Genomic DNA, 23,630 nt, shown 5'->3' with positions numbered 1-23,630 from the left:
AGACATGTGGGCGGGCTCGGAGAGAGAGAGAGAGCGCCCTGGTGGTAGTTTGAATCACTTTTATGGGGCATTCCTCCACCAAGCTCTTTTGATTCCACCTCGGAAAAGTATCTTGAATCTGTCTCCTTCCCTCCACCACACTTTCCCACTGCAGCCCAAGCGCTGGCGGCTGTAGTTGTTCCCGCCTGGTCTTCCCTGCACTTCATTCTCACAGTGCAAACATTGGAATGTTGAAAATTGCACACCTGACTGTCACTCTTCAGTGACTTCTAATTATCATCCTTAGCACACCCGTTTGAACTTCCTAATTTGCACACTAGAACCTTCTGCCTAGACCGCTTATAGGAGATCCTCTGGGTGTCCCCTCAGATGTTACTCTGACCACATTCCCCCTCCCTCCCAGACTAGGGTAGGTCCCTCTCTTTTCCGCTCCCTAACCCTGTGCTTAACCTAACATGAATCCACATTTTCAGTTTAGTATTGTACTTAACCTGTTTAATTGCCTGCATTCACCTCCACTCTGGGAATGGGGTGGGGAATTACCACTGCACCCAAGTCCCTCTGTCTGTCATGTGGTTACAGACTCTCCTGCCATGGAGCTAGATTAGCTGCTTCAGAAAATTTTGGAACTAGGTTTTTTTTTAGTTCAGAATGGTAGCATTCTAGGTGTAAAGACCCCCTAGCCTCGAGTATTTCAGAGCCATAGATCTTTTTTTTCTTTTTTTTAATACAGCAGGTTCTTATCAGTCATCCGTTTTATACATATTAGTGTATACATGTCAATCCCAATCTCCCAAGTCATCCCCCACCACCACCCCACCCCCCACACTTTCCCCCCTTGGTGTCCATACGTTTGTTCTCTACGCCTGTGTCTCTATTTCTGCCTTGCAAACCAGTTCATCTGTACCAGTTTTCTAGATTCCACATATATGCGTTAATATACGATATTTGTTTTTGTCTTTCTGACTTACTTCACTCTGTATGACAGTCTCTAGGTCCATCCACGTCTCTACAAATGACCCAGTTTCGTGCCTTTTTAAGAGCCATAGATCTTTATGCGGTTGCCAGTGATTAGCTGAGTGACTGATGCCTTTTTTTCTGTTACATTCTGTGAGGTGGCTTTGGGTCACGGAATGACTAAATCAGTAGACCCTATTTAGTTCACATCTTGAATCAATAAGGCCTAAGTTAAACTTAATAACCTCTGTTGTCATTAATTTTGGGGCGGAGGAGGGCTTTTTTGGGAGCTCCTGTTTTGTTTTATTTGCTGAAGCAACAGGAAGTGAGTTAGATCTTAGAGGGTGGAGCTGATGAATGTGAGCAGGTTTGCCTGTCATCAGAAAACAGGTAACTGCTGCTCCCCTGGCTTAGGAGGCTTTGTTTGTTTTTTATTTAGTTTGGTTTTTTTGAGGAGAGGGTTGTAGAATTTAACCTAAAATTGAAAGCCTTCTGTTAATGAACAAGGAGAGTAGCTAAATATATATTGTTAAAGTAAAGAATTAGCCATAGTTTCTAATTATTTTGGTTATTTCCAGTTAGGAGTTCTGATACCATTAGTAAAGGTTTTACTTTTCAACTTAAGGAAACTTAACCAATCTTTTAGTTAATGGCTGCCAAGTGTGGCCAAGGAAACCATCCGTCCCTCCATTTGCTTGATAGCAAGTTGGGAAGTCGTCCATGTTCCTTCTACTCAAAGTTCTATACAAGCTGAGCAGAACTAAAGATGCAAACAAAGAATATAACCAGGGGGCAGGGGGGATAGGAAGAATATAACCTAGCTCACACTTCCCCCAGGAAGTCTTCCTGTATCCCCTAAGCTGGACTTAGGTCTTGCCCTTCGGTGTTTGGAACGCAGATATTTTCTGTTGAATGGACACTTGCCACAGTACCTGTAATTCCCCCACTACTGGCATCCATCACACTGTGTTGCAACGAGCAGTTTACTAGATAGACTCTAAGCTCCCTGGGGAGGGAAGGGTGGCCATTGTATCCTAAGCTCACCTAGCTCAGGGCTTTGCACTCTTGTTGCAGAGTGCTTGCCTGGTACAGGCTGTCACATGATTGCTGAGTTTTTCAAATGTACAGTATTTTCTCTCTTGAAACTCCCTCATATTTATCTTTGTCTCTGCCCATCCCCTTCGCCCAACTGCCCCAAGTCCCTGCAGTTGAAATTCTGACACTCTTGAGAGCATTTCACTCTTCTGTTGAGCAGTCAACTACGCTAAAGTAGTATGTCTTCCACAAGACACAAAACACAGAAGACAGTTATTTTGAATGGAAACTCTTGGTACCCCTTTGGTATAAAGAGTTTATTTTGGGGGACTGCCTGTGCATTTAGGTTTCACTGCCTCCAGATTCATCTGGGTGGAGTGATAGCTACATTAAGTGTGAACAACCTTCCTGTTTTGTTAAAATGTCATGAGAAGCCTTTCTTAATGACAGCTGAACCTGGAAAGGTTGGTAAGTGTCTGATTCGTTGTTTTGTTGTTGTTGTTTTTAAGATTTTTTTGACGTGGACCATTTTTAAAGTCTATTGAATTTGTTACAATGTTGCTTCTGTTTTATGTTTTGATTTTTTGGCCGCGAGGCATGTGGGATCTTCGCTCCCCGACCAGGGATTGAGCCCGCACCCCCTGCATTGGAAGGTGAAGTCTTAACCACTGGACCGCCAGGGAAGTCCCTCTAATTCGTTTTTTGAACACTAAAATATTTCTCAGAGAAAGAAAAATATCCTGTTTTTGTTATTCTTCTTACAGTTATTCTTACAATAATAATTTGGTTAGTCTTAATTGTTCATCTTGCTACATATATGAACATTATAAAGGAAGTCTTCCATTTAAAAAAATGCGTGAGTGGTCCTGAACTCTTAATATATCAGTTGTGTGTGTGTGTGTGTGTGAGTGTGAGAGAGAGAGAGGGGGAGATCATTTTTCTTTCTGCATCAACTTGGCTGCCATTCAAAAGAATAAAAAAGGTGAAGGTCTTCATGCTGTCCTTTGTAAAGCTTTTGGTGGAGGAGTTGTAGCTATAAAGTTAACACTCTGCAAAAGTAAGTCACTAGTCAGACATGCAGGCTGAACCAGGCATCTTAACATTCCAGGAAGTGCCCCCATGCTGAGAGCTGGGAGTCGGGACACGTGTACAGACCCAGAGCTACAGCTCTTCCCTCCCTAATCCACCCAATGCATATTTTCTAAATTTCATACTGAAATTTCCCTTCCCTGCCTACCCGCCCCACCCTTATACTTTTTTATCTTGGAGAAAGTAGAAGCAGGTAGTGTTGTGGAAAAGATTTGGGGTACCCCGTTTTGAGGTGCTCCCCATAGAAGTTTTTTGGCAGTGATGCTTAAGGTACAGGAAGACTGATTGCCTCATTCTGTTACTTCCTTTATTTTGCCTCTCCTTGGGGGGAACAAATTCATGACAGTCAGTCTTCTTTCCAGGGTCTATTTAAGATGTTATTATTTTCACCAAGGAATTTGATGGTAATGTATAATGTGTGGTGCTCTTTCTATTGTCCCTAGACCCAGCTAGCTCTGTGATCCTGTATGCATTACTTAGAGCAAAGCCCCCATATACCAGTCAGTTCCTCAAAATATGCTAGGTGCTATTCTGAGAACCATGGAGAATACCGATGAAGAAGTGGCATGGAGCCCGCTTTAGGGTGCTTGCAGTCAAGTTTAGGAGAGGACCAAAGCATTCCAGTACACAGTACGAAGCAGTGGTAGACGAGATGTGAATAGATGAGGAAGAGAGGAAGCATGAGAGACGCAGTACAATGTGTTTAGAGGTCGCTGAGTTGACTAGCCTGACTGAACTGAAGGGTTCGTTTAGAGAAGTAGTGGGTGGGAAGAGCTGAAAGTAGGTGATGGCCAAATTATGAAAAGTGGAATGCCAAACTAAGAATAATTTGGATCCATAGAAGGCTACTTAAGACTTTTTAACAGAAAAACAGTGGTGTTTGAACTGATTCAGAGCACTAAATAGATTGAGGTCAAACCAGGACAACCTTAAACTATGAAAGCTGGACCTTTTGGGAGGCGGCAGGGCAGGGTGGGGGGTAGGCTTGGCCTCTTGATCCAGCTGTGTTTCCCTTTCAAACTGATCCCCATTGATAGCAGCTGTTTAGAGAAGGTAGAGAGAGCCTCTCAGGCAACGGGAAAAAAGGCACTGTTCCTGGGGTGTAACTGGTTTGTATTCAAATGGCAGTATATAAGTGACGAGTGATTTTTACCAATAGAAAATTTGGGAGTTTGGACGTTTTCTTTCCTCTCCCTTCCTCCTTCTTTTTCTTTCTTTTCCTTTTGAAATTGTTTAGAGGGCAAAATCTAGCGTGTGTCACTAGTGGTCAGAAGGTAAACTTGACCAACAAATGCCCTTTGGATTTCTTTAGTTTGGTAAATAGAATCCTTCCTTAAAAGGAAAATGATGTAAAAAATTGATTTAGGGCTCCTTGATCCCCAAAGAAATGAATCTTCTGGAAATACCCGTTTCAAAGGGAACTAAAAACACATTTCATGGCACAGATATTATACTTTTGTTGAAAGAGTTCATCACCATAAGGTTAAAATACCCCCCTGATTTGATATCATTACATAAATTTGGAGTAACTCATCTACAGTGTGGGTGTTTTTCATGCTTTGGCACACAGTAGAGCAAGCAGCATAGCCAAGATGTTTTTCATGTTGAGCAAAAACTTTAACAGATGGAGGTGGTGATTGTAGAGCACTTATTTAAAGTGTTAGGAATGAGTCAGTGTAGTTTGAGGCCGAGGCAGTAATCCACACTAAGGGAGTCTGAGAAGTTGAAGAGCATTCTAATAAAATATGTAACAGGCAACTGAAGAGAACTGATTTTAAATGGCTCTCCCAGTACTGTTACCCTAGCCGGGGCCCTGTAGAATTTTTCTTAGGGGTTAAAGTCTTTAAAAAGCCACTCTGTGTGCGTACGTGCGTGTGTGTGTGTGTCTGTGTGCGCGCGCGCGTGTGTGCGTGTGTGTGTGTGCGCGTGCATGTGTATGCGTGTGTGCGCGTGTGTGCGCGCGCGTGTGTGTGTATGCGTGTGTGCGCGTGTGTGCGCGCGCGCGCGTGTGTGCGTGTGTGTGCGCGCGTGCATGTGTGTGCGCGTGTGTGCGTGTGCGCGTGTGTGTGCGTGTGTGTGTGTGTGCGTGTGTGTGTGTTTTCCTTCCCTATTCTAAGAACTTGAAATTATGTGGTAGGGTCACCATAATTCTTTAAATTTGTCTTCAAGTCCTGGCAGTATTTCAGTGTTGCTTGTGTGGGATTGATTGATCTTTAAAGAGCTGGGGAAACTCACTGGCTTATGTAGAATTTCTGTAAAGCAGGGACCAGCTGTAAGTGGTATTTTTGTTTTTTATGTGGTGGAAGAGCTTAAATATGTAATTGTTCCTATCTTTTACGCACAAATGCTCTTTCTTATAAATTGCTTCACAAACGCTATAAAACTTTGAATAATTTTTCCCTGAAGAAATGCTGAACCCTGTGCAAGCTGTTAGAATTAGAATGTATGTTGAAAGCTTTGATGGGACTACTGTTTGGGAACTGCACAGCTTTTTTTTTTTTTTTTTTTATCATGATTCCTTCTTCTTCTTTTTGTTTTGTTTTGTTTATTTACAGATGACTGCATATGTTCAGGCAAGAAAATACCCCCATATTTCAAAATACAGCAGTCTATAAACAAAATTCTTATCTACCATTTTCCTAAAAGACACATTTTTTTTTTTCTGTAATTTGTATAGAAAATTAAGTGCAGTTCTTGTCTCCCAGGATTTGTATGGAAGGGACAGGGAAGGGCATTACCTACTGTAATCCTTGAACTCAGCATTTGAAATTTTTTTTGAAGTAAGCACAGAAGTTTTGTACTCTGTGTTTCCACAATAAAACAAGAATCCCAGTTCTCTGTTCATACGTGTGCTCTTGGTACCCATGGGCAGCATTACATCAAAGATACCTAATTTGGTAAAACTCAGCCCCCAGGATTGCCATGTTTTGTTAGATCTAATACTGCTAAATGTGTAAGGCAGAGTAATTACTGTGAAGTAAATGTGTCCACTACAGCAGCTGGACGGTAGCTCTGTACTGAGCTATGCTGCTCATTTTCTCATTTAACCCCCTCAGTAACCCTGAGAGGTAGGTATTATCACCACTTTATAGATGGGAAACCAAAACTTAGAAAATGGCCGTTTGCCCAAGGTCACGTAGTTCATTGTTGGTGAAATTGGAATTTGAACCCATGTGTTTATTCGCCTCTTGAATCCTACCAGATCAGGTGCATCCGAAGGGGTCTGAGCCCTAAATCTTTGAGCTCTGGCTTTTTTTTTCTTTCTTCTGCTTTTTTTTTTTTTTTTTTTTTTTTTTAAAGTAGATAGATATTTTTATTTTTTTTGGCCACACCCAGTGGCATGTGGCATCTTAGTTCCCCGACCAGGGATTGAACCCGTGCCCCCTGCAGTGGAAGCGCAGAGTCCTAACCACTGGACCACCAGGGAATTCCCTCTTTCTTCTTTTTTAAACTATTTGGAAACCTTTAAATTGGTATTAGTAAAGATGGAAATTTGCATTGCCTTTAGAATGGCCTCATTGGGGGTGGGGTGGTGGCAGCAGTGAATAAAGTTACCAAATTATATAATGTAGAAAAGTAGAACATGTGGAATGCTCTGAGTTGTCCGTAGTGAAGAAAGTTTTACTTCTGGGAATTTTTTTCATAGGTTAGTGATGGCAAACTATCATGGTGGGGGTTTCTGAAGCCTCGTTGTGTTATTTTCTGCTCCACTATGTATTTTCGGTGTGAAAAGTTTGTACCGGAGTCATATGAGGCCCTGGTGTGTGTTTCTTACGTGTAAATTGGACCATAATATTACTGTGTTCTCTTGACTGAAATACTTCTTTCAGTTGAAGTATGATACACGTGTAGAAAAGTTACATATCGTAAGTGCACAGTTCAGTGAATTTTCACAAACTGAATACACCCAGCTTGCAGGTCAAGAAGTCTAACATTAGCGACAGCTCAAAAGCACCCATTGTGTATCTTCCGTCGACTGGAATAGTTTTAATTCTCCCATGTAAACTTCACATCATTCTTTATCTTTTAGGTTTCTTCCTGATTGTGGCTCTAACATTACTTTCAGTCTTTCTGCAACCAGAAAAAGAACAAATAAAAACTTCACTGAAACTTGTCTCTTCCTCCTTTCATAATCTCATCTCTTGATCAGTCTGCTTCCGTTAAACCAAAGTGTTTTGATGGCTACAAAGTCATAACTCGAGGGAATATGGGGGTTGGCATAGAACATGCAGCTGTGGGGTAACAGCTAAAAACATTCCTTGGAATTTTCAAAACTGAATGAAAATTTGGTGGTCGAACTCAACCATCTGTTTGTTAAGAGGTAGTGAATGAGCAAATGGTAAGTTGCCTGTGTTTCGGGGAAGTGGTGATAGGAGCAGTTTCCTCCTTCTCAGAACTCTGATGGGGCTTTAACAGCTTACTTGTGAAGGATGTGAACTTTCATCTAAAGCCATAGCAAATTCAGTACAGTCTCTGTAGGTGCAAACTCATCCACATCTGGTTCTGGTGCCCTTCCCTGCTCTACTTTAGATTCACTTATGTCAGTTTGTGCCCTTTGCTGTTTTAAGCATTTGAATAAAACTTAATTTTTAACTCTTAAATTATGCCATCCTGGGCTTTCAGGGCTTGCATGTGAAAGCTGATGTACCAGCTGGGTAGAAAAACCTGATCCCAGGTGGCCCAGGCTTAGCAAGCACTCTTTCTCCTGTGCTTTGTCTCCCACAGAACCAATCTTTTCTTAAATTATCGAGTAAAGAGATTTAGAGGCATGCACAGCCACACCTTGGCTTTCTGGCAAAGAGATATTCTAGATACTAGAATATTCCGGAGAACCAAACTTTTAGCCTCCCATGTATTCTGACACTACATTAAAAATAATCTAAGCATTGGGGAGTTCCCTGGTGGCCTAGTGGTTAGGATTCTGGGCTTTCACTGCCGTGGCTGGGGTTCAGTCCCTGGTTGGGGAACTGAGATCCCACAAGCCACCCAGCCAGTATTCATCATCATCGTCATCATCTAAACGTATTAGTTCCATATTTCCCTACCTTCTTGGGGAGAAAAGCATACAAGCACCAAGTATTAATATTGTTCTGCAGAAAACCATAGTTCTAAAATGGTGCCAAATCTGGGAGTTGCCCTGGAGTGTCTTTTATTGTCGGGGGGGGGGGGCATTTTTTTAGGGGGAGGTTTGCCTCTGTCCTAACGAAGGTGACAAGAAGAACGTGCAGGGCTTCCCTGGTGGCGCAGTGGTTAAGAACCTGCCTGCCAGTGCTGGGGACACGGGTTCAAGCCCTGGTCCGGGAAGATCCCACATGCCACAGAGCAACTAAGTCTGTGCGCCACAACTACTGAACCTGCACTCTAGAGCCTGCGAGCCACAACTACTGAAGCCTGCGCACCTAGAGCCTGTGCTCCGCAACGAGAAGCCACCGCAGTGAGAAGCCTGCGCACCGCAACGAAGAGTTAGTCCCCGCTTACCACAACTAGAGAAAGCCTGCTCACAACAACGAAGACCCAATGCAGCCAAAAATAAATAGATAAATTTTTTAAAAAAGAAGAAGAACGTGCGGTTGGTTCTAAGAACTCCTGGCATGTAGAACCTTTTCTGCAAGGTTATTGGTCACAAATTAAAACTGGCCTTTTCCAAGTGATTACCTTATTCTGTTTTCATGTCCAAATGGGCCATAATGCTTTATAAGATAATTACTAGACCACATTTTTCTTCCAGCCCTTCTTTTTGGTAGACAACAAAATCCTGGCCTAAAGCTCCTTTGCTCTTGTGCTGTTGAATCTTCTGTGATGCTGGTGGGTTCACCTTGGTGCTTAGGGACGGACGTTGATGTCATTGTGGCAGGGAGTGCCTTAAGAGCCCTGTCCCTCTCAGACCTTCGTCCTTGGTGTGCGGGTGTGCTTTATAATTGTCTAGCAACAGAATAACTTTTCTGGCCACAGTACAGTTTTTGAAATGCAGATTTTAAAATTATAAGTGTATTTTACATACATTAGTTTATATCATTGCAGTATTTAATAAATTAAAAAAAATTTTTAAGGGAAAATTGATGAAAAGAAAAAAGTTTTCATCACTGAGGCTGATGGGATTTAGCAGTAGCTTGTTACCTTATCTTGTGCACACGTAAACTCAGTGACTGGCACTGAGGGCCCGAGGTTAGCCAGCATCACAAGTAGGCACCAGCTTTGTAAAACTCCTCAGGGCATAGCCGCTTTTCAGAAGTGAATTCACTGGGAGGCATCGTTAGTGCAGCTTAGCTATTTGTTGGTATCTGTCAGTCTTATCTACCCTTTCCAAAGTTGTATCTCACTTTGAAATGTCAATACATACACATCAAGCAGACCACGTTCTAATTTGGCAGTGAATACAGCATTTTTCAGCCTCATGAGTAAATAATTTGGTAAAGAATTTTACCAACTTCCTTTTAGAATTTTGCTCTGGAGTACAGATTTACCACCACTGTGCTAGTCCATCAACGTTTTCCTGTGTTCGCCATTTTGGAGTTGGGCTCACATTTCTATTTTCTCTTTTAAGTTACTTTTTAAAATGTCCTATACCCTTTGCCTTTTGTTAGAAATCTGGAATTCAAAGAGTGGCTCTATATACTACGCCTAGATCTATTCTGCCCACCCCCCCCTTTTTTTTTGGCCGCACCATGTGGCATGCGGGATCTTAGCTCCCTGACCAGGGATCGAACCCATGCCCCCTGCAGTGGAAGTGTGGAGTCCTAACCACTGGACCGCCAGGGAAGTCCGTATTTTGCTCCCTTTAATACTCTGCAGATGATAGTATCTTGGCCTAGCCTATCCGTACAAGTCAGTATTGAAGAGCACACTTGTTTGAGTTCTGAAAATCTTCATGGGATTCATTAGCCTGTAACCTTGGGTAGGCTGTTTTCACTTTGCAGAATGCAGTGGCTCAGTTGTGTGGTCTCTGGGCCTCCCCCTGAATGGGGCCCATTGGTGTGCTTCCAGCATTCTCTAACTCGGACACATTGTGGCCCTTGAGGGTAAGAGAAGTAAGTGGGACTTACCGTGCTTATTCATTAAAATACGGTTTTCCCACACAAGGGCACACGGCTGTGCATGCAGGTAGCAGCGGGACGGTGGCTGACCCATACTTGGGATAACCTAGAGACAGTATGAGGAAATCCCAAGATTGGATCTCTGTGATTCTGGAAATTGGCTTGAAGATCCCTGGAGAGGTCTTCAGGCTGTCTCTGTTGCTGCCCAGTTGTTGTGCGGTTATACCTAATCTCTCCCTTTATTCTCCAGTGTCAGTGTTTGCCGTTTTCCAGAAATCTCCTCACAGAAACTCATCTTTTATTTTTCCCTCCCTCTGCTTTTCTACTGAGGTTTTAATGCTAGATGTTTGGGAACCTGAATTCTCATTTCCAGACACAATTCCTTTCTCTTTTTAAGTATCAGAGTTGACATAATGCTGGTTGTTTTGAAAATTACAAGAAGTTTTGCATCCATGTAACTGATAATACTCCAAATAACACCTTTTACAAACAAACCTAAAAGGCAACATAATCGTCTTCATGGCTACCCACTTAAGAGTGAAAAGGAAATGATTGCTTTCTTTTCCTTGTCTTAATTCTTTTCAGGTTTTGAATGAAGAATGTGATCAGAACTGGTACAAGGCAGAGCTCAATGGGAAAGACGGCTTCATCCCCAAGAATTACATAGAAATGAAACCACATCCGTAAGTTGGGCTCTGCTGACCCTCCAGGGTCAGACCCGTCTGCTTGTTCAAACGATGTTCTTAAAATTGAGATCATTGGGATGGATGTCATACTTTCTATTCTGTCTTCTCAGGGAATTAACAAAGCACGTTGATTTTTCCATGTTAGTAAGAGTATATAATGAGAGCATAATAGTCAATAGTAGTGTATGTTTTAGATAACTGTCAGTGATCTTCAAATGATAAAACAACAGTTACGCAGGTCCATAATTCTTTTTCTGTGAAACCCTTTGTGCCAGATGTGTTTCATAATTCTGCATTTTTTGAGTTTTAGAAAGGGTATTTATCACGTGGTTTTGTATTGACATGTTTGATATTCCTTTGGGACCATATCTTAGTAATCTTGGTATCACCAGAGCACAATACTTGGCATATAATTGGTTCTTGGTAAATGTACACTATAATCACTGCCCTACCCCTCCATCTTAGTGTTCCCACTTCAGAGAAAACAAAGTGCTCTCCTACTCCAGGCTGCTGAGAGCGGTGAGAAAAAAAATTTTTAATTCCAGAACCGTTTATTGTTGATACATGACATGGTGGGGTCCTGGGAGCCCTTACAGACCACTTTCCTCCCACCCTTACCCACCACCTCTTTTATTGTCTCTGCTCCTCCCTCAAAAGCAGTCATTTTCTTGTATGTCAGGGAGAACTGAAGCATTTAATGCTCAGACTAGAATGCCACTGAAACACGAAGAAATGGTAGATCCTCTGTATCTACTTGTTGTAACACAAAATGGTAAATAAGACTTTTAGATGACTGCCCCACCTCGAGTAGCAGCCCATTTGTCCCTCTCCCCCATTGTCACTGTTCTGATGTGTCCCTGTCATTTCTCTTCCCCCAAGTACTGGAGCAAAGATCTTAACCACATCTTATCTTACACAGCTTTTACGTCATCTTACGTAGAACTGAATGCCGTAGAGCTCAAAAGGGCCTTGACAACGGTCTAGTTCATTCCTCTTTGTGCTGCAAATTAGGAAAGCTTCCAGTATTTTTATTTCAAAACCACTAATTTATGAATTAATAAATTAAACTAATACAGTTCTCATTTTTTAAAATATTTTAATTTTATTGGCATATAGTTGATTTACAATATTGTGTTAGATTCTCTTCTCATATAGGTTATCACAGAATATTGAGTAGAGTTCCCTTGTTGGTTATCTTATATATGGCAGTGTGTGTATGTTTATCCCAAGCTCCTGATTTATGAATAGAGTTCTCATTATAAAAGATTCACAGTGTAGAAAACTATAGAGCAATGTGAGTTTCTCCCCATACATGTACCATCCCTTTTAGAGGTAACCACCACTAGCAACTAAACCTGAGCCAAATGCTACCTTATGAACTGAATCTGTTCTAAAATGATTTGCCTCTATAAAACAAAACAGATGATTCAGGAGCTTCACCCTAAAGCTGTCTGTTGGGTTCATGTTTTGGTCGCTAAACTCTCGCACAGTTCTCACTATGTGCAGAGACCGTGCTAGGTGCTGGGAAGTTAGGTTCTGTAGTTAAATTATGGTATAATAAAATGTCCATGTAGTTAATGGGAAGTTCTTTGAGAGAGCACATCCAGGAAGCCTGGAGAGAGATTGGGTTACCCTGCAGTTTGGTAATAGGAAGATACCTATGCAGAAGTTTCTATAATGAAGAATCTGTGAGGTCCTCAAGGAAACTTCTTATACTTCAAGAAGAACCAGGCACCTTATAATGGCTCACTAAATGTTTCATTGAATGATTTGAAAGGAGAAAACCAGTCTAACTGCAAAGTATATTTTTCTAGTTTTTGTTTGGAACTTGTACTGTCAAGTGTCTTTGTAACTATGTGAGTTTGATCTCTCCCCCCCTCCCCTAAAAAAGATATTAGATTCCTTGAAGAATTTATGTCTTCTGCTTTCATACTCCCTTGTAACTTGTGCCTTGCCTCTGCACATAGTAGCTCAGTAAGTAGTTTTGAATTGATACTCAGATGCAAATTCTTGTACAAAGGCTGGGACCAATTTGTTCATGATAATAAAAGCCAGAAGTATTAAATCTTCAGCGGCGTACGTGGAAGAGATTTGTGGCCCCTGGTCAGTGGATTGATAATGTCCCTCATTTGAGGTCCCTGTGATGTTAGATTGGCTGTTATTAACACACAGCCATGCCCAGGTTATTAAAATGCAGGCACAAGCAGTGATATCCAAGAAACTACGAAAGATGAGCATGAGATTATTACAGATTCCCGGGAAGTGTACTAAGCACAGTTTCGCATTCTTGTGGCCACTTAGTGTCCATATTTGCTTTGGGGGCTGTGTGGGCTTTTCGTGGACAGCATCACGGAGTACACCCCGTGGGGAGAAGCAGTTGGATAGTGGTTACTGGGAGTCACATAGTGCATCCTACCTCGGTCCACACAAGCCAAAAATTTGTGCACATCTGTTCCTACAGTCTGTGCTCAAAATAGATCAAGGATTGGCTAAACCTTTTCTGTGAAGGGCCTGATAATAAATATTTTAAGCCTTGTGGGCCATGTGCAGTCTCTGTCATGTCACATGTACTTCTTCGGTTGAATTTTTTAAAACAATCCTTAAAAAATTTTTTAAATAGTCTTAGATTGTGGGTCACAGCAAAACTGGAAAGATTTAGGCTGAGGGCCATAGTTCACTGACTTCAGCATTAGATCCAGTGATAACAAAATCAACTTAAGTTCCTTTTCATTTTTCCTTTTTTTTGGCGGGGGGGGGGCTGCGTTGGGTCTTTGTTGCTGCACGCGGGCTTCTCATTGCGGTGGCTTCTCTTGTTGAGGAGCACGGGCTCTAGGCAAGTGGGCTTCAGTAGCATGTGGGCTCAGTAGTTGGGCGCTCGGGCTCAGTAGTTGTGGCGCACGGGCTTAGTTGCTCCGCAGCATGTGGGATCTTCCCAGACAAGGGATCGAACCTGTGGCCCTTGGATTGGCAGGCGGATTCTTAACCTCTGCGCCACCAGGGAAGTCCCCTTTTCATTTTCATATTTCCAGGCTGAAGGGGAATTCAGCAGAACATCAGAGTGTAATTTTTATATTAAATAAAATGCCTGTGGCTCTAAATCCTTGTTTTTCTTCAGATTGTTTCAGGTGACGTCGGCATTTCAAATCTGACTGTTGGGAACATAGGAAAGGCCACCTTCCTTGGATAGTTGTAGTTACTGTCCTGATTGATGGATTAGCTTTTTAGGAAGAGTCACTCTCATGCCTGCTCCTCTCTCCCCGCTGTAAAGAACTTTGGAATGATAATTGATCAGGAAGCATCCAGGCCCCATGGTGGTGTTCTTCACAGACTCTAGCTGGAAGGCAGGCAGTATTCATCCATCCAAGCTCTGAAAAAGGAAACCATATTGCCAGAAAAGACCATCACCCTGTACCTGTGCAGTGGTGGGCCTCACAGGCCTGTTTCACTTTAACAGGGCTGCTGTGTGACTAGATGTCCGTCCATAAGTACAGGGTCGGTGTTGGTTTCATAGCTGTGGGAGGGTACGGAGTACCAGGCCCCTCCTTCCATCTCCCCAGCCTCCCTTACTTCCCTTTTTTAGTTTTTGTTAGGCAGCAAGAGGGAAGTTTAAAATGGAGTATAACCTAACATAGCATTTGAGCTGACAAATTAAACACAGACTACGAAATGATTGTTGGCATTAGTGTTGCAGCATGAGTTGTATATACTGAGGGTGGATCCAAATGTGTGCTTTTCACATTAAATGCATATGGATGGTTGCCTATGGGATGTCATAAAGACTTGAATTGGAAATAAGCTGCCTCCTCCCATTAGCTTTCTCCCTTGCTATTTGTATTGTAGTATAAACCCATCTTTTAAAAAATTTTAAGAAGTTTGACCATAGCCATGTAGTTACACGTAAATATCACCATTAAAAGAAGTTAATCAAAGTTATAAACAGTATAAAATGCTAAGGAAGTGTAGGATGGTGGTATTAAATGTTTTAACTGAGAGTGATAGCTGTTTCTCATAGTGTCATATCCCTTATGTTGTGGGACATCCTCTCTCTCGAGAGGGAGGAAGGGGGGTGGGGGGAGGGAGTGTGTGTAGTGAAAATGGGAGCAGGTACAAAAGAAGTCTTTATTTAATAAAATGGTCTCCAACTAATTGCCATTTTTCAGTCTGGGTGCTTATAACAGGGATGTTTTTTACGAAGTAAATCTTTGTAAAAATTCCAGTTAGAGGACTTTGCTTCACCACAGGTTTTTTTTTTTTTTGGTTTTTTTCTAGTTGAAAATAAAAATGAGTTAATTTTAAGCTGAGAGCAAGAAAATACTGCCACCATATCTATATATTTGTGCACCATAAGGGAAGGTCCACAAACATACACATCTAACTGCCAACAGTTGCTGCCTCTGGGGAGTTTGAGGGAAGAGTCTTGCTTTTTATTTTTACTTCACGTACAACTAAGCTATTTTAATTTATGTTCATTACTTATACCTCAAAAAAGGAAAATGCCTGCCTGGTAGGAAGATTTGGGGGTGTCTAGGAGGAAAGGATGTGACTGTTGAGGAACTTCTCGCCACCTCTCGGCCAAATGGCTACTGAGTGCACGGGCACTGTAATGTAAACCAGAGAGCACAGATGAGAACCGCAAGTGCGCACGTGACCTCAACACTATGAGCTGTCCTTTCCTAGTGGGAGAGACTTCTGTTGTGTTACTACATGATTTCTCCTGTGTGGCCTTACTTCCAGGCCCTGGAAGACTTGCCCTCGAGTTCTTTGTAGGCGCAGGAATATAGGCTGTACCAGCTCCTCAGCGGCTTGGCATTACGTTAGTTCAAATGAGAAAGATACAGGGCTGCAGATTTTAGGAATGTTTAAAGGTTACTAATGGCAACTTCTGAATGTATCCTTCCTAGCAGCTCCCATCCTTCTGTTTGAACTTTAGTATAGTGTATTATTTTAGAGACATCTTGCAGTTGCTTGTAAGTAAGATAGATGTGTGTTAGATTTATAACTTTAACGGACTCTTTGTATCTTTGTTATTCTAGTTTGCATATTTAATGCATGTTAGTTACCATGTATGGAGTCTGATGAAGCAAGTAGGTCTTTATTAGTTACAAGTGGCGTCGTTGCTTTTTTTAAATACTAACACAGTAAAGACAGGTTTGCAAAGAGAACCTTGTTTTCACAGTCATCTATCCTAATTAGTTGTGGCTTTTCTGTGAGAAGTGAGGTGCCTGTGACTTGAAGCTGTTTCAGAGATTTCTCCTCCTCTTCCTCCTGGTCAGCCCCAGCCCCAGCTGCTCCTACCCTTTTCCATGAATTCACCCACTTTTTCTTGTGACCAAGGTCAATTAGCACTGGGAGCAGAAGAATCTGTAAGTTACTCCAAATGAAAAAGGGAATTTTGCAACTAGCTGCCTCTGCACAGAGTAAAGCATGGCATTTCTAATGGTTCCTGAAAAACAGACTCTGAGCAATGACAGCAGAGAGTGGCCTTGAGAGGAGTGCCAACCACAGCTGCTAGCAGAGGCTGCTCCCTCACAGCCTGAACCTCTTCCCTTTGTGCTGTTACAAGAAGTGGCCCTGTCTCCAGCTTCTGGACCTTCCAGCTTTCCTACCCCCGTTTCTCTTCTTCCCACTGTAGCAAGGCTGCTGCCTTATCAAGTGGCTGCAGGAAGGGCCTGTGTCACCTTAAATGGTTCATCATGTGCTCAAATCGATAGGCCTGGGCTTTCCCTGCTGCCTTGCTGATGAGTCAGTTGGGGGCCCAGTGAGCTTTGGCCCAGGAGGCCCATTTTTAAGTGTCTTCCTCTATAGAAAGTGGCCCACGATTGTGTCTTTTGAGTCACTGGGGAATGAAGGAGACAGCTGAAGGGAGATGGTCCCCCTCTCAAGGCGTGATGGGGCATGCGGAGACAGGAGGGTAGAGAGGGAGGCCCTTCCTCCAGCGAGGAGTGTTCTGTTACTCACGTTTCGGAGGCTGGATATCCCGTTTCTCTGTGGGGAAGCAGATGTTGACTGGCTTGCCTTCCTTCCTTAGGTGGTTTTTTGGCAAAATCCCCAGAGCCAAGGCAGAAGAAATGCTTAGCAAACAGCGGCACGATGGGGCCTTTCTTATCCGAGAGAGCGAGAGTGCTCCTGGGGATTTCTCCCTCTCCGTCAAGTAAGTATTTACTCCTTTGAGTGCCTGGAATCCTGTCTCCAGCTGATGGAAATTGTGAAGCCAGAGGCCAGGTGTCTGGGTACACATACCAAAGGTGGCAAACTGGGAGAGGTTTAGCCTAAACAGTATTTTATAAATCAGAAAAATTTACATTAAAATCCTAATTTCTGGCTCCTCTTAAAAATGACCCCTAGCAGCACTGGATTTAGATTCCCGTGTGAAAACCGTCTTTAGTTGCTGAGCAGCAGCTGAGCTTCAGAGAGCAAATACTTGCCAGTTTTCCCCAATCCCCACCACTCTGCAGTGCTCTCCACACACGTGGCTCTTCCCTCATCCGGGCACCCCTGCCCTCTGTGGGATTCCTACAGCTCTGTGACAGCAACTGATCACCAGGTCAGCTGCCTTGTGCACCTTGACTAGGTGTCTCGCTGAAGTCTACCAGTGTCATACTAGGCCTCACACTGACCTAAAAGGTGACCACAGGGGTTTGGGGGTTTTTGCTTTCCGCAGTGGTAAATTTAAATGTGGAATGGAGCTGGTATGCAGGGAATGGGGAAGGCAGGGAGTTACACCACCTTGGGAATCATGGAGAATATAAATTGGAACTTTGAGGATCCTAAGCTAATCACTTCCCATCCGTGACGTAAGGATTTTGAATCAAATTGTCATTTTTCCATATGTGTTTTGACTCTCTCCATTTCTAGTTAATATGTTATCACAGGAAACCCTCCCCTAGGAATCTTACAAATCACTTCATCGTTTATGTAACAAAGAGGTGACTAGGTTAAAAATTCAGATCACTTTCGTATACATTTAAAATGAAGGCTGTAAAACAATTTATTTGCCATTTACAAACGATATGAAGATTTTTCCGTTTCAAAAATCAGCTCAGTATCTTGTTGCATTTTAGGACCAAATGTGCAGTTAAAGTGTGGGTTTCTTTAATGTAGATTTAAATTTAAAATTTTTGTGTTTCTTTTCTCAAGATGTGGGAGGTGGTTTCAGGTGACATTTGCAGTATCTTTCAGATATGTTTCCAGTATAGTTAGGTTTTAGTCCCAACATGAAAAAAATCAAACCGGATCTAATAGTTTTCCTCTTTTAACAATGGCTTTTTTTTTTTTGAAACTTTCTTTTTTAGAGCAGGTTTAGGTTCACAGCAAAATTGAGTGGAAGGTACAGAGAGTTCCCGTGCACCCCTTACTCCCGTAGGCTTAGAAACGGTGGCTTTTTGATGTGCTTGATTTTAAACACCTGCAGATGAGGACCTGGTGGGCTGAGAGCACCTTGAGGTGGAAGAGTCCTTACGCTTCTCATTAACTTGTGTTTCCGCCTCTGTTTTCCTTAACGTTTTGTACTGCCCTGAGTATAAATCGAACAGTGGAGGACAAGGAGTACAAGCAGTTAATCCTTGAATGATGGCCAGAAACCCCATGGCAGTTCGAGTTCGGTCGTCTGATGACCGTGCGCTGGCTGCCCGCCCGCCTGTGCTCGTGCGCTGGCTGTCGGGAACCTCCCAGACCATTCCGTTTTATCAAATAAAACCTTTAAAGAGTTCATGTATTTATTGCTTTAGAAATAAAATTTGAAACAGATGTCATAACCACCTCTAACAACACAAGCACCTGCACCAGGAGGTTCACGAGTGTGCAGTCTTGAGTTTCAAGGTGTTGAGTCTAATGGAAAAACTGCGGGAGTTAACAGCTCACCGTTAGGGACCCTGTGCCCCTTTCAGAAGCCACCTGCGTTGCACTGTGGGAGTGGGCTCCCATGGGCCCAGAAGTGCCATTTCAGTATGTCCTGCTTCCTCATAAAGCTTTCTTCCTCACCCACCGGTTTTCCCATGAAATAGTGCTGTTTCTAAGCACTTTGCACTTGTACTCAGTGGCTTCCTTAAAGCTCAGTGCTGCCACCTGCTGGGTTGGTTTTAAGAAGTATTTACGCTTGAATACCAACGACGGGAGGAGAGACTCTTAGTCGTTCATTTAACAGATCTTCATAGAGCGTCTTCTGAGGGCTGGGCGCTGGTGTGGACCTCGAGGACCCGGCAGAGAGCGGGACAGGCAGGGCCTTGTTTGAGCTGATGTTCTAGGCAGACAGCACGACGGTGGTGGGCCCTTCCCACTCAGCCAGGCTCATGCTGTGTTTCTGGGCCATTGTAAAGAGAGCATTTGCCTTTTTTACCAGGTGGTAGAGAAGCCTTTTATGGGGGGTAGCCTCTTATTTATTGTCCCAGCATGTTCTTTGCTTTTGAGATCCTTTCCCCATAAGTAGAACTAAAATCCCTGAGTAGAAAACATGACTTCAAACTCTTCCCAGTTACAGGAAAATTGTTGGAAGTTGTCCAATCCCTCCTTTCCTCACCTTATTTCCTATCTTATCTTTTTTTTTTTTTTTTTTTTTTTTTTGCCTATCTTATCTTTTGTAGTCTTCAAATGTCACACAAGGTTTCAGTCCTGTTTTTCATTTGGCACAGTGCAGGGCACATAGAGGCGTGTTCTATAGGTTAGGACACTTCTTTTTATTTACAAATGTCTTCAGAATTAGACAGACTGACAGGGTTTCCCTGTCTGGCGAGGATTCTTCCTGTTGTCACTGGTAATTGTCATCCTAATGGAGGGTCTCAGGGTGCTCTCCAACCAGGAAGTCAAGTTGTGCTACAGTCCTGGGCACCCAGCCTGTGAGGGGCATGGCCAGCACACAAGTTCTCCGGGACACCTCCTTGGTGGGCAGGTGGCCCCTGGGTAGCCGGGACAGAGCCCTCTGGCCTGTTCTCACGTGTATCCTCTACCCCTCCCCAGGTTTGGAAATGATGTACAGCACTTCAAGGTGCTCCGAGATGGGGCTGGAAAGTATTTCCTCTGGGTGGTCAAGTTCAATTCTTTGAATGAGCTGGTAGATTATCACAGATCTACATCCGTCTCCAGAAACCAGCAGATATTTCTCCGGGACATAGAGCAGGTGCCACAGGTAAGCCTCGTAAGAGACATTGGGATCATTCTTAGCAATTAAGAATAGCTCCTTAGGCAAGCAGGTGTTTTTTTAAAAGGTTACTTCTGGACCTTCTATGTTCATTATTAAGTCATGTTAAAGATTTGAAGTTTGAAACAAAAAATAGTTTTGCCTTTTCCAGAGGCTGCTTCTCTGAAGCATTGTGTTGCTAGTTACCTTGTGTCTCTTGGAAGAAGGTCTTTAACACACCCTCAAATACTCTTTGCCTGGAAGTAAACTTTGAGGAAAATCGTACTGTAAGGGAGTGAAGTCCACACTCATTCTTAAAATCCTTCTCACATGTAATGGTTAATACCACCTTATTTTATTCAAGCTTTTACCCTTCTGACTGTATGAAACCTTAAGGATTTTCTAAGTGATGAAGTGACAGGAACTAAACCATTTTCACATCTGGGATTGTAAACAAAACCCCACTGGCTGTTTCCGAAGTTCTTTCCCCTTGAAGCAGTACCTGCTGCTCTTTGCTTGATGCTGGGGTGCAGCCCGCCACCACGGTGGGGACACCCTAGTGGTTTTGAGCACTGGTGAAGACTGCACGACACCCACCTCGAGTAAACTGTAAGAACTGGTGGAGAGGGGAGGAGAAGTGAGGGGTTATTTCAGGAAATGTGAAAAGGCTGGCACACATCAGTTTCCCCATCACCGGTCCGCTTACGAGGGGCTGGCCACGATCAGGGATGCAATGTGTGTTTTCTCCCTGCCCCTCTTCTGCAGCAACCGACGTACGTCCAAGCCCTCTTTGACTTTGATCCCCAAGAGGATGGAGAGCTGGGATTCCGTCGGGGAGACTTTATCCACGTCATGGATAACTCAGATCCCAACTGGTGGAAAGGGGCTTGCCACGGGCAGACCGGCATGTTTCCACGCAATTACGTCACCCCCGTGAACCGGAACGTCTAAGAGTCAAGAGATTATTTAAAGAAAGCGAAAAATTTTAAACACGTACAAAAGAATTAAACCCATGAGCTGCCTCTATCAGCAGCCTGTGAGGGAGCTCAGAATACCCAGCTGGGTCACCTGGTGACCCTCTCACTTTGGTTGGAACTCGGGGGGGTGGGCGGGGGAGTTGGATATAACAATGCCAAAACTTACCTATAAATTAAGAAAAGAGTTTTTATTACAAATTTTCACCACTGCTCCTATTCCTCCTCCTTTGTCCTTTTTTTCATCCTGTTTCCTCTTCTGTCCATCAGTGCATGACATTTAATGCCACATATAGTCCTAGCTGATGCCAATAATAAAAGAAAAGAAACCACGTGGGCTGATATTTTCTCTATGCAAAATGTCTGTTTTAGTCGGGACGACAGAAAGAAGAACAGCCGCTTCTGTGTCCTGCGTTATACGCACACACACAGGAGCGGGCCGGGAGCGGGCGGCCCTTGCCCTTTAGCTTCTGCCAGAGGAGGGAGGGCAAGTGGGAACCTGCCTGCCAGCCCCCAGCCACCACCAGAATGTTGTGTCAGAGTTGGATGGGAGTTGGGGGGGGGGGGGGCGTGCCCCTCAGGGCTTCCTGCGAGCCAGGCCCCAAACCTGTGTCTCTCTTCCACGTTGGTTTCCCTTTCAGATGGTGTTCCTGAGCATGTTGTTTTTCTTAGTGCCTTCTGCCTTATTTCAAGGGTTGCTTATGAGTGGTGGTTTTTATTTGTTTTGTTTTAAAAATAAGTTAAAGACAGCCAATTTGTTTCCTACTCTGTGTAAATATTTTTTCCCTCGGGGGAGGGGAGGACAGGGTAGGGAAGAGGAGACGAGTGAGATGAGGGTGTGGGCGTCCTGCCTGTGCACAGCCGGAGTCTTTAAGGTTCAGCTTTAATATTTGTAGCCCCTGGAGGTTAAGGGAGCCGGAGCCCCAGGGCACAGTGGGACCGGGTTACAGCCCTCCCCGCATCTGACTGGATCTGGCTGAAAGGGGGGCCAGGGTCCTTGACCTTGCGGTCTCAGGTGTTGTCTGTCCCCTCCGTAGCCCCAGACGCCCCCAGACACCAGTCTCTGGAGCCAGCAAGTTTCAAATGCAGGAAGGTTTAAACTGTATCAGGTTCTACCGTGTTCCTACACTGGGGTGGGGTGTGCGGGCAGGATGAGCGTTTTCCCTTCATTTTTCTTGCCCTGAATGCTAGGGGTATCTGTTCAGGGCTTTCACCTTTTGTGTCCCCCACCTGAGCTGCCCAGGTGAGCTTCAGGCCGCATTCAGGAAGCAGCTGGGTGGTTTTTCACGTCTCCATTCACAGCGGGCTGTGTTCATAGCTGCTCCACCCGACCCCCTGAAAAGGAAGTGTATCCGTGACGCAGTGACAGTTGGAAGGAAGATTGGAACGATAGGAACGCTGAGTCCGTTGCAAAGCTCTTTCTGTCCGTCTCCCGTTGGCTTCTTGTCCCTTGCGGTGATGCGCCTGTGGTCATCCTCTCCCCACCCTTCCCACAACAAAAACGGGGCCACTGGGAGTTGCTGGCGGCCTTTGGCTTCTGAAGCGGTCGGTCGGCGTCTCCCCTGGACTCTGGTTATGGAGCCGGACTCGGCCTGGAGCGGCCGGGGGCCCAGGAGGCGCTGCCCTCCCAGACAGAGCGTCCGCCTCTCATCACCCCTGTCCACTGGCTTCTCCTCTCCTTGCTGATGATGCGAGGAATCTCTGGCATTCTGCACCTGGACCATTTGATTGTTTTATTTTGGAATTGGTGTATATCATGAAGCCTTGCAGAACTAAGTTTTGTGTGTATATATTTAAAAGAAAATCAGTGTTTAAATAAAAGGACCTGTGTACTTAATCCTTTAACTCTGCGGGTAGCATTGGGTAGGTAGTGATTAACTGTGAATAATAAACATACAATGAATTCTTCACTCTGTATCTTTTCTTTTTTTCCCCTCGCCTTAAGGTAAAAAACCTAAAGACTCTGTCAGGGAATCAGGACGCTTGTGTCCTTATTTCCAACTCACCTCGCTCCTTGGGGACCGTGTGGGTCTCACTGGGCCCCTGGAAGAGTGACGCCCACATCACTGCTGACCAGAACCCCTGTGAGCGTGTTCCCAGTGCAGAGTCCCACACGCCGGACCCACCCTCGGGTTGCGTTGAGGGCACCAGCAGGAGCGCCTGGTGCTTCTGACAGAAGCCACGGGCCGCAGTTTGAAAACCGGTGTAGGCTCAGTGCTTCGCAAGGACTAAGCACGGCTGGCTTGGTCCTCGTCCCCTCCTCCCACCTAAATAAATAAAGGACAGACGGACAGAATAAGCCATGCTGAAGGAGTCTCAGTGTCCCGAGTCGTTACGGCAAACTCACTGGCCCAGCGGGCTGCTTCTGGGCCTGTCACTGGGCCCGTCACCACCCACAGCGCTGGCTACAGGAGGCCAAATAAGACTTGTTTAGAGAGAGAACAGAAAAGAAACCAAACCCAAGGAATTTCCACTTAACGTTCTTGATCCTGTTCTTACATAGGGCCCCAGCACGCTTCCTCGCTTGTGGCTGCCCTGCTTGGATGAGAGAGTCTCCACTTCTCCGCTTCTCTGCAGCGACCGCGAGAGAGAACTTGACCCAGCGCTGCCCTGCGGGAGGCCACTGGGCTCAGGGTCCACCCAGGCTGGCCGAGCAGAAGCCAGCAGAAGTTTCCAGAAGGGGCCGTTGAAGTGAAAACTTCAGGCAGTGACTGTCAGCCTCCTTGAGGCTTTTTGCCCTGTT

The 23,630-nt window shown here is 44.2% G+C and overlaps 1 protein-coding gene across 1 annotated transcript in view; it reads left to right on the top strand.

The window, feature by feature from the left end:
- GRB2 (growth factor receptor bound protein 2) overlaps nt 1-22,797 on the top strand; it is a 70,808-nt gene extending 48,011 nt beyond the window's left edge. The window contains exons 3-6 of the mRNA XM_068530531.1: nt 10,701-10,798; nt 16,830-16,952; nt 19,754-19,922; nt 20,679-22,797. Of these exons, the coding sequence (XP_068386632.1) occupies nt 10,701-10,798; nt 16,830-16,952; nt 19,754-19,922; nt 20,679-20,864 (576 nt within the window). The 3' untranslated portion in view covers nt 20,865-22,797. The remainder of the gene's footprint in view (nt 1-10,700; nt 10,799-16,829; nt 16,953-19,753; nt 19,923-20,678) is intronic.
- Nucleotides 22,798-23,630: the final 833 nt, after the last annotated feature.

This window comes from Eschrichtius robustus, chromosome 20, assembly GCF_028021215.1.
Source record: "Eschrichtius robustus isolate mEscRob2 chromosome 20, mEscRob2.pri, whole genome shotgun sequence".
Taxonomy (NCBI): domain Eukaryota; kingdom Metazoa; phylum Chordata; class Mammalia; order Artiodactyla; family Eschrichtiidae; genus Eschrichtius; species Eschrichtius robustus.
The sequence above is the reverse complement of the archived record's forward strand: the minus strand, read 5'-3'. Positions and strand labels throughout refer to the sequence as shown.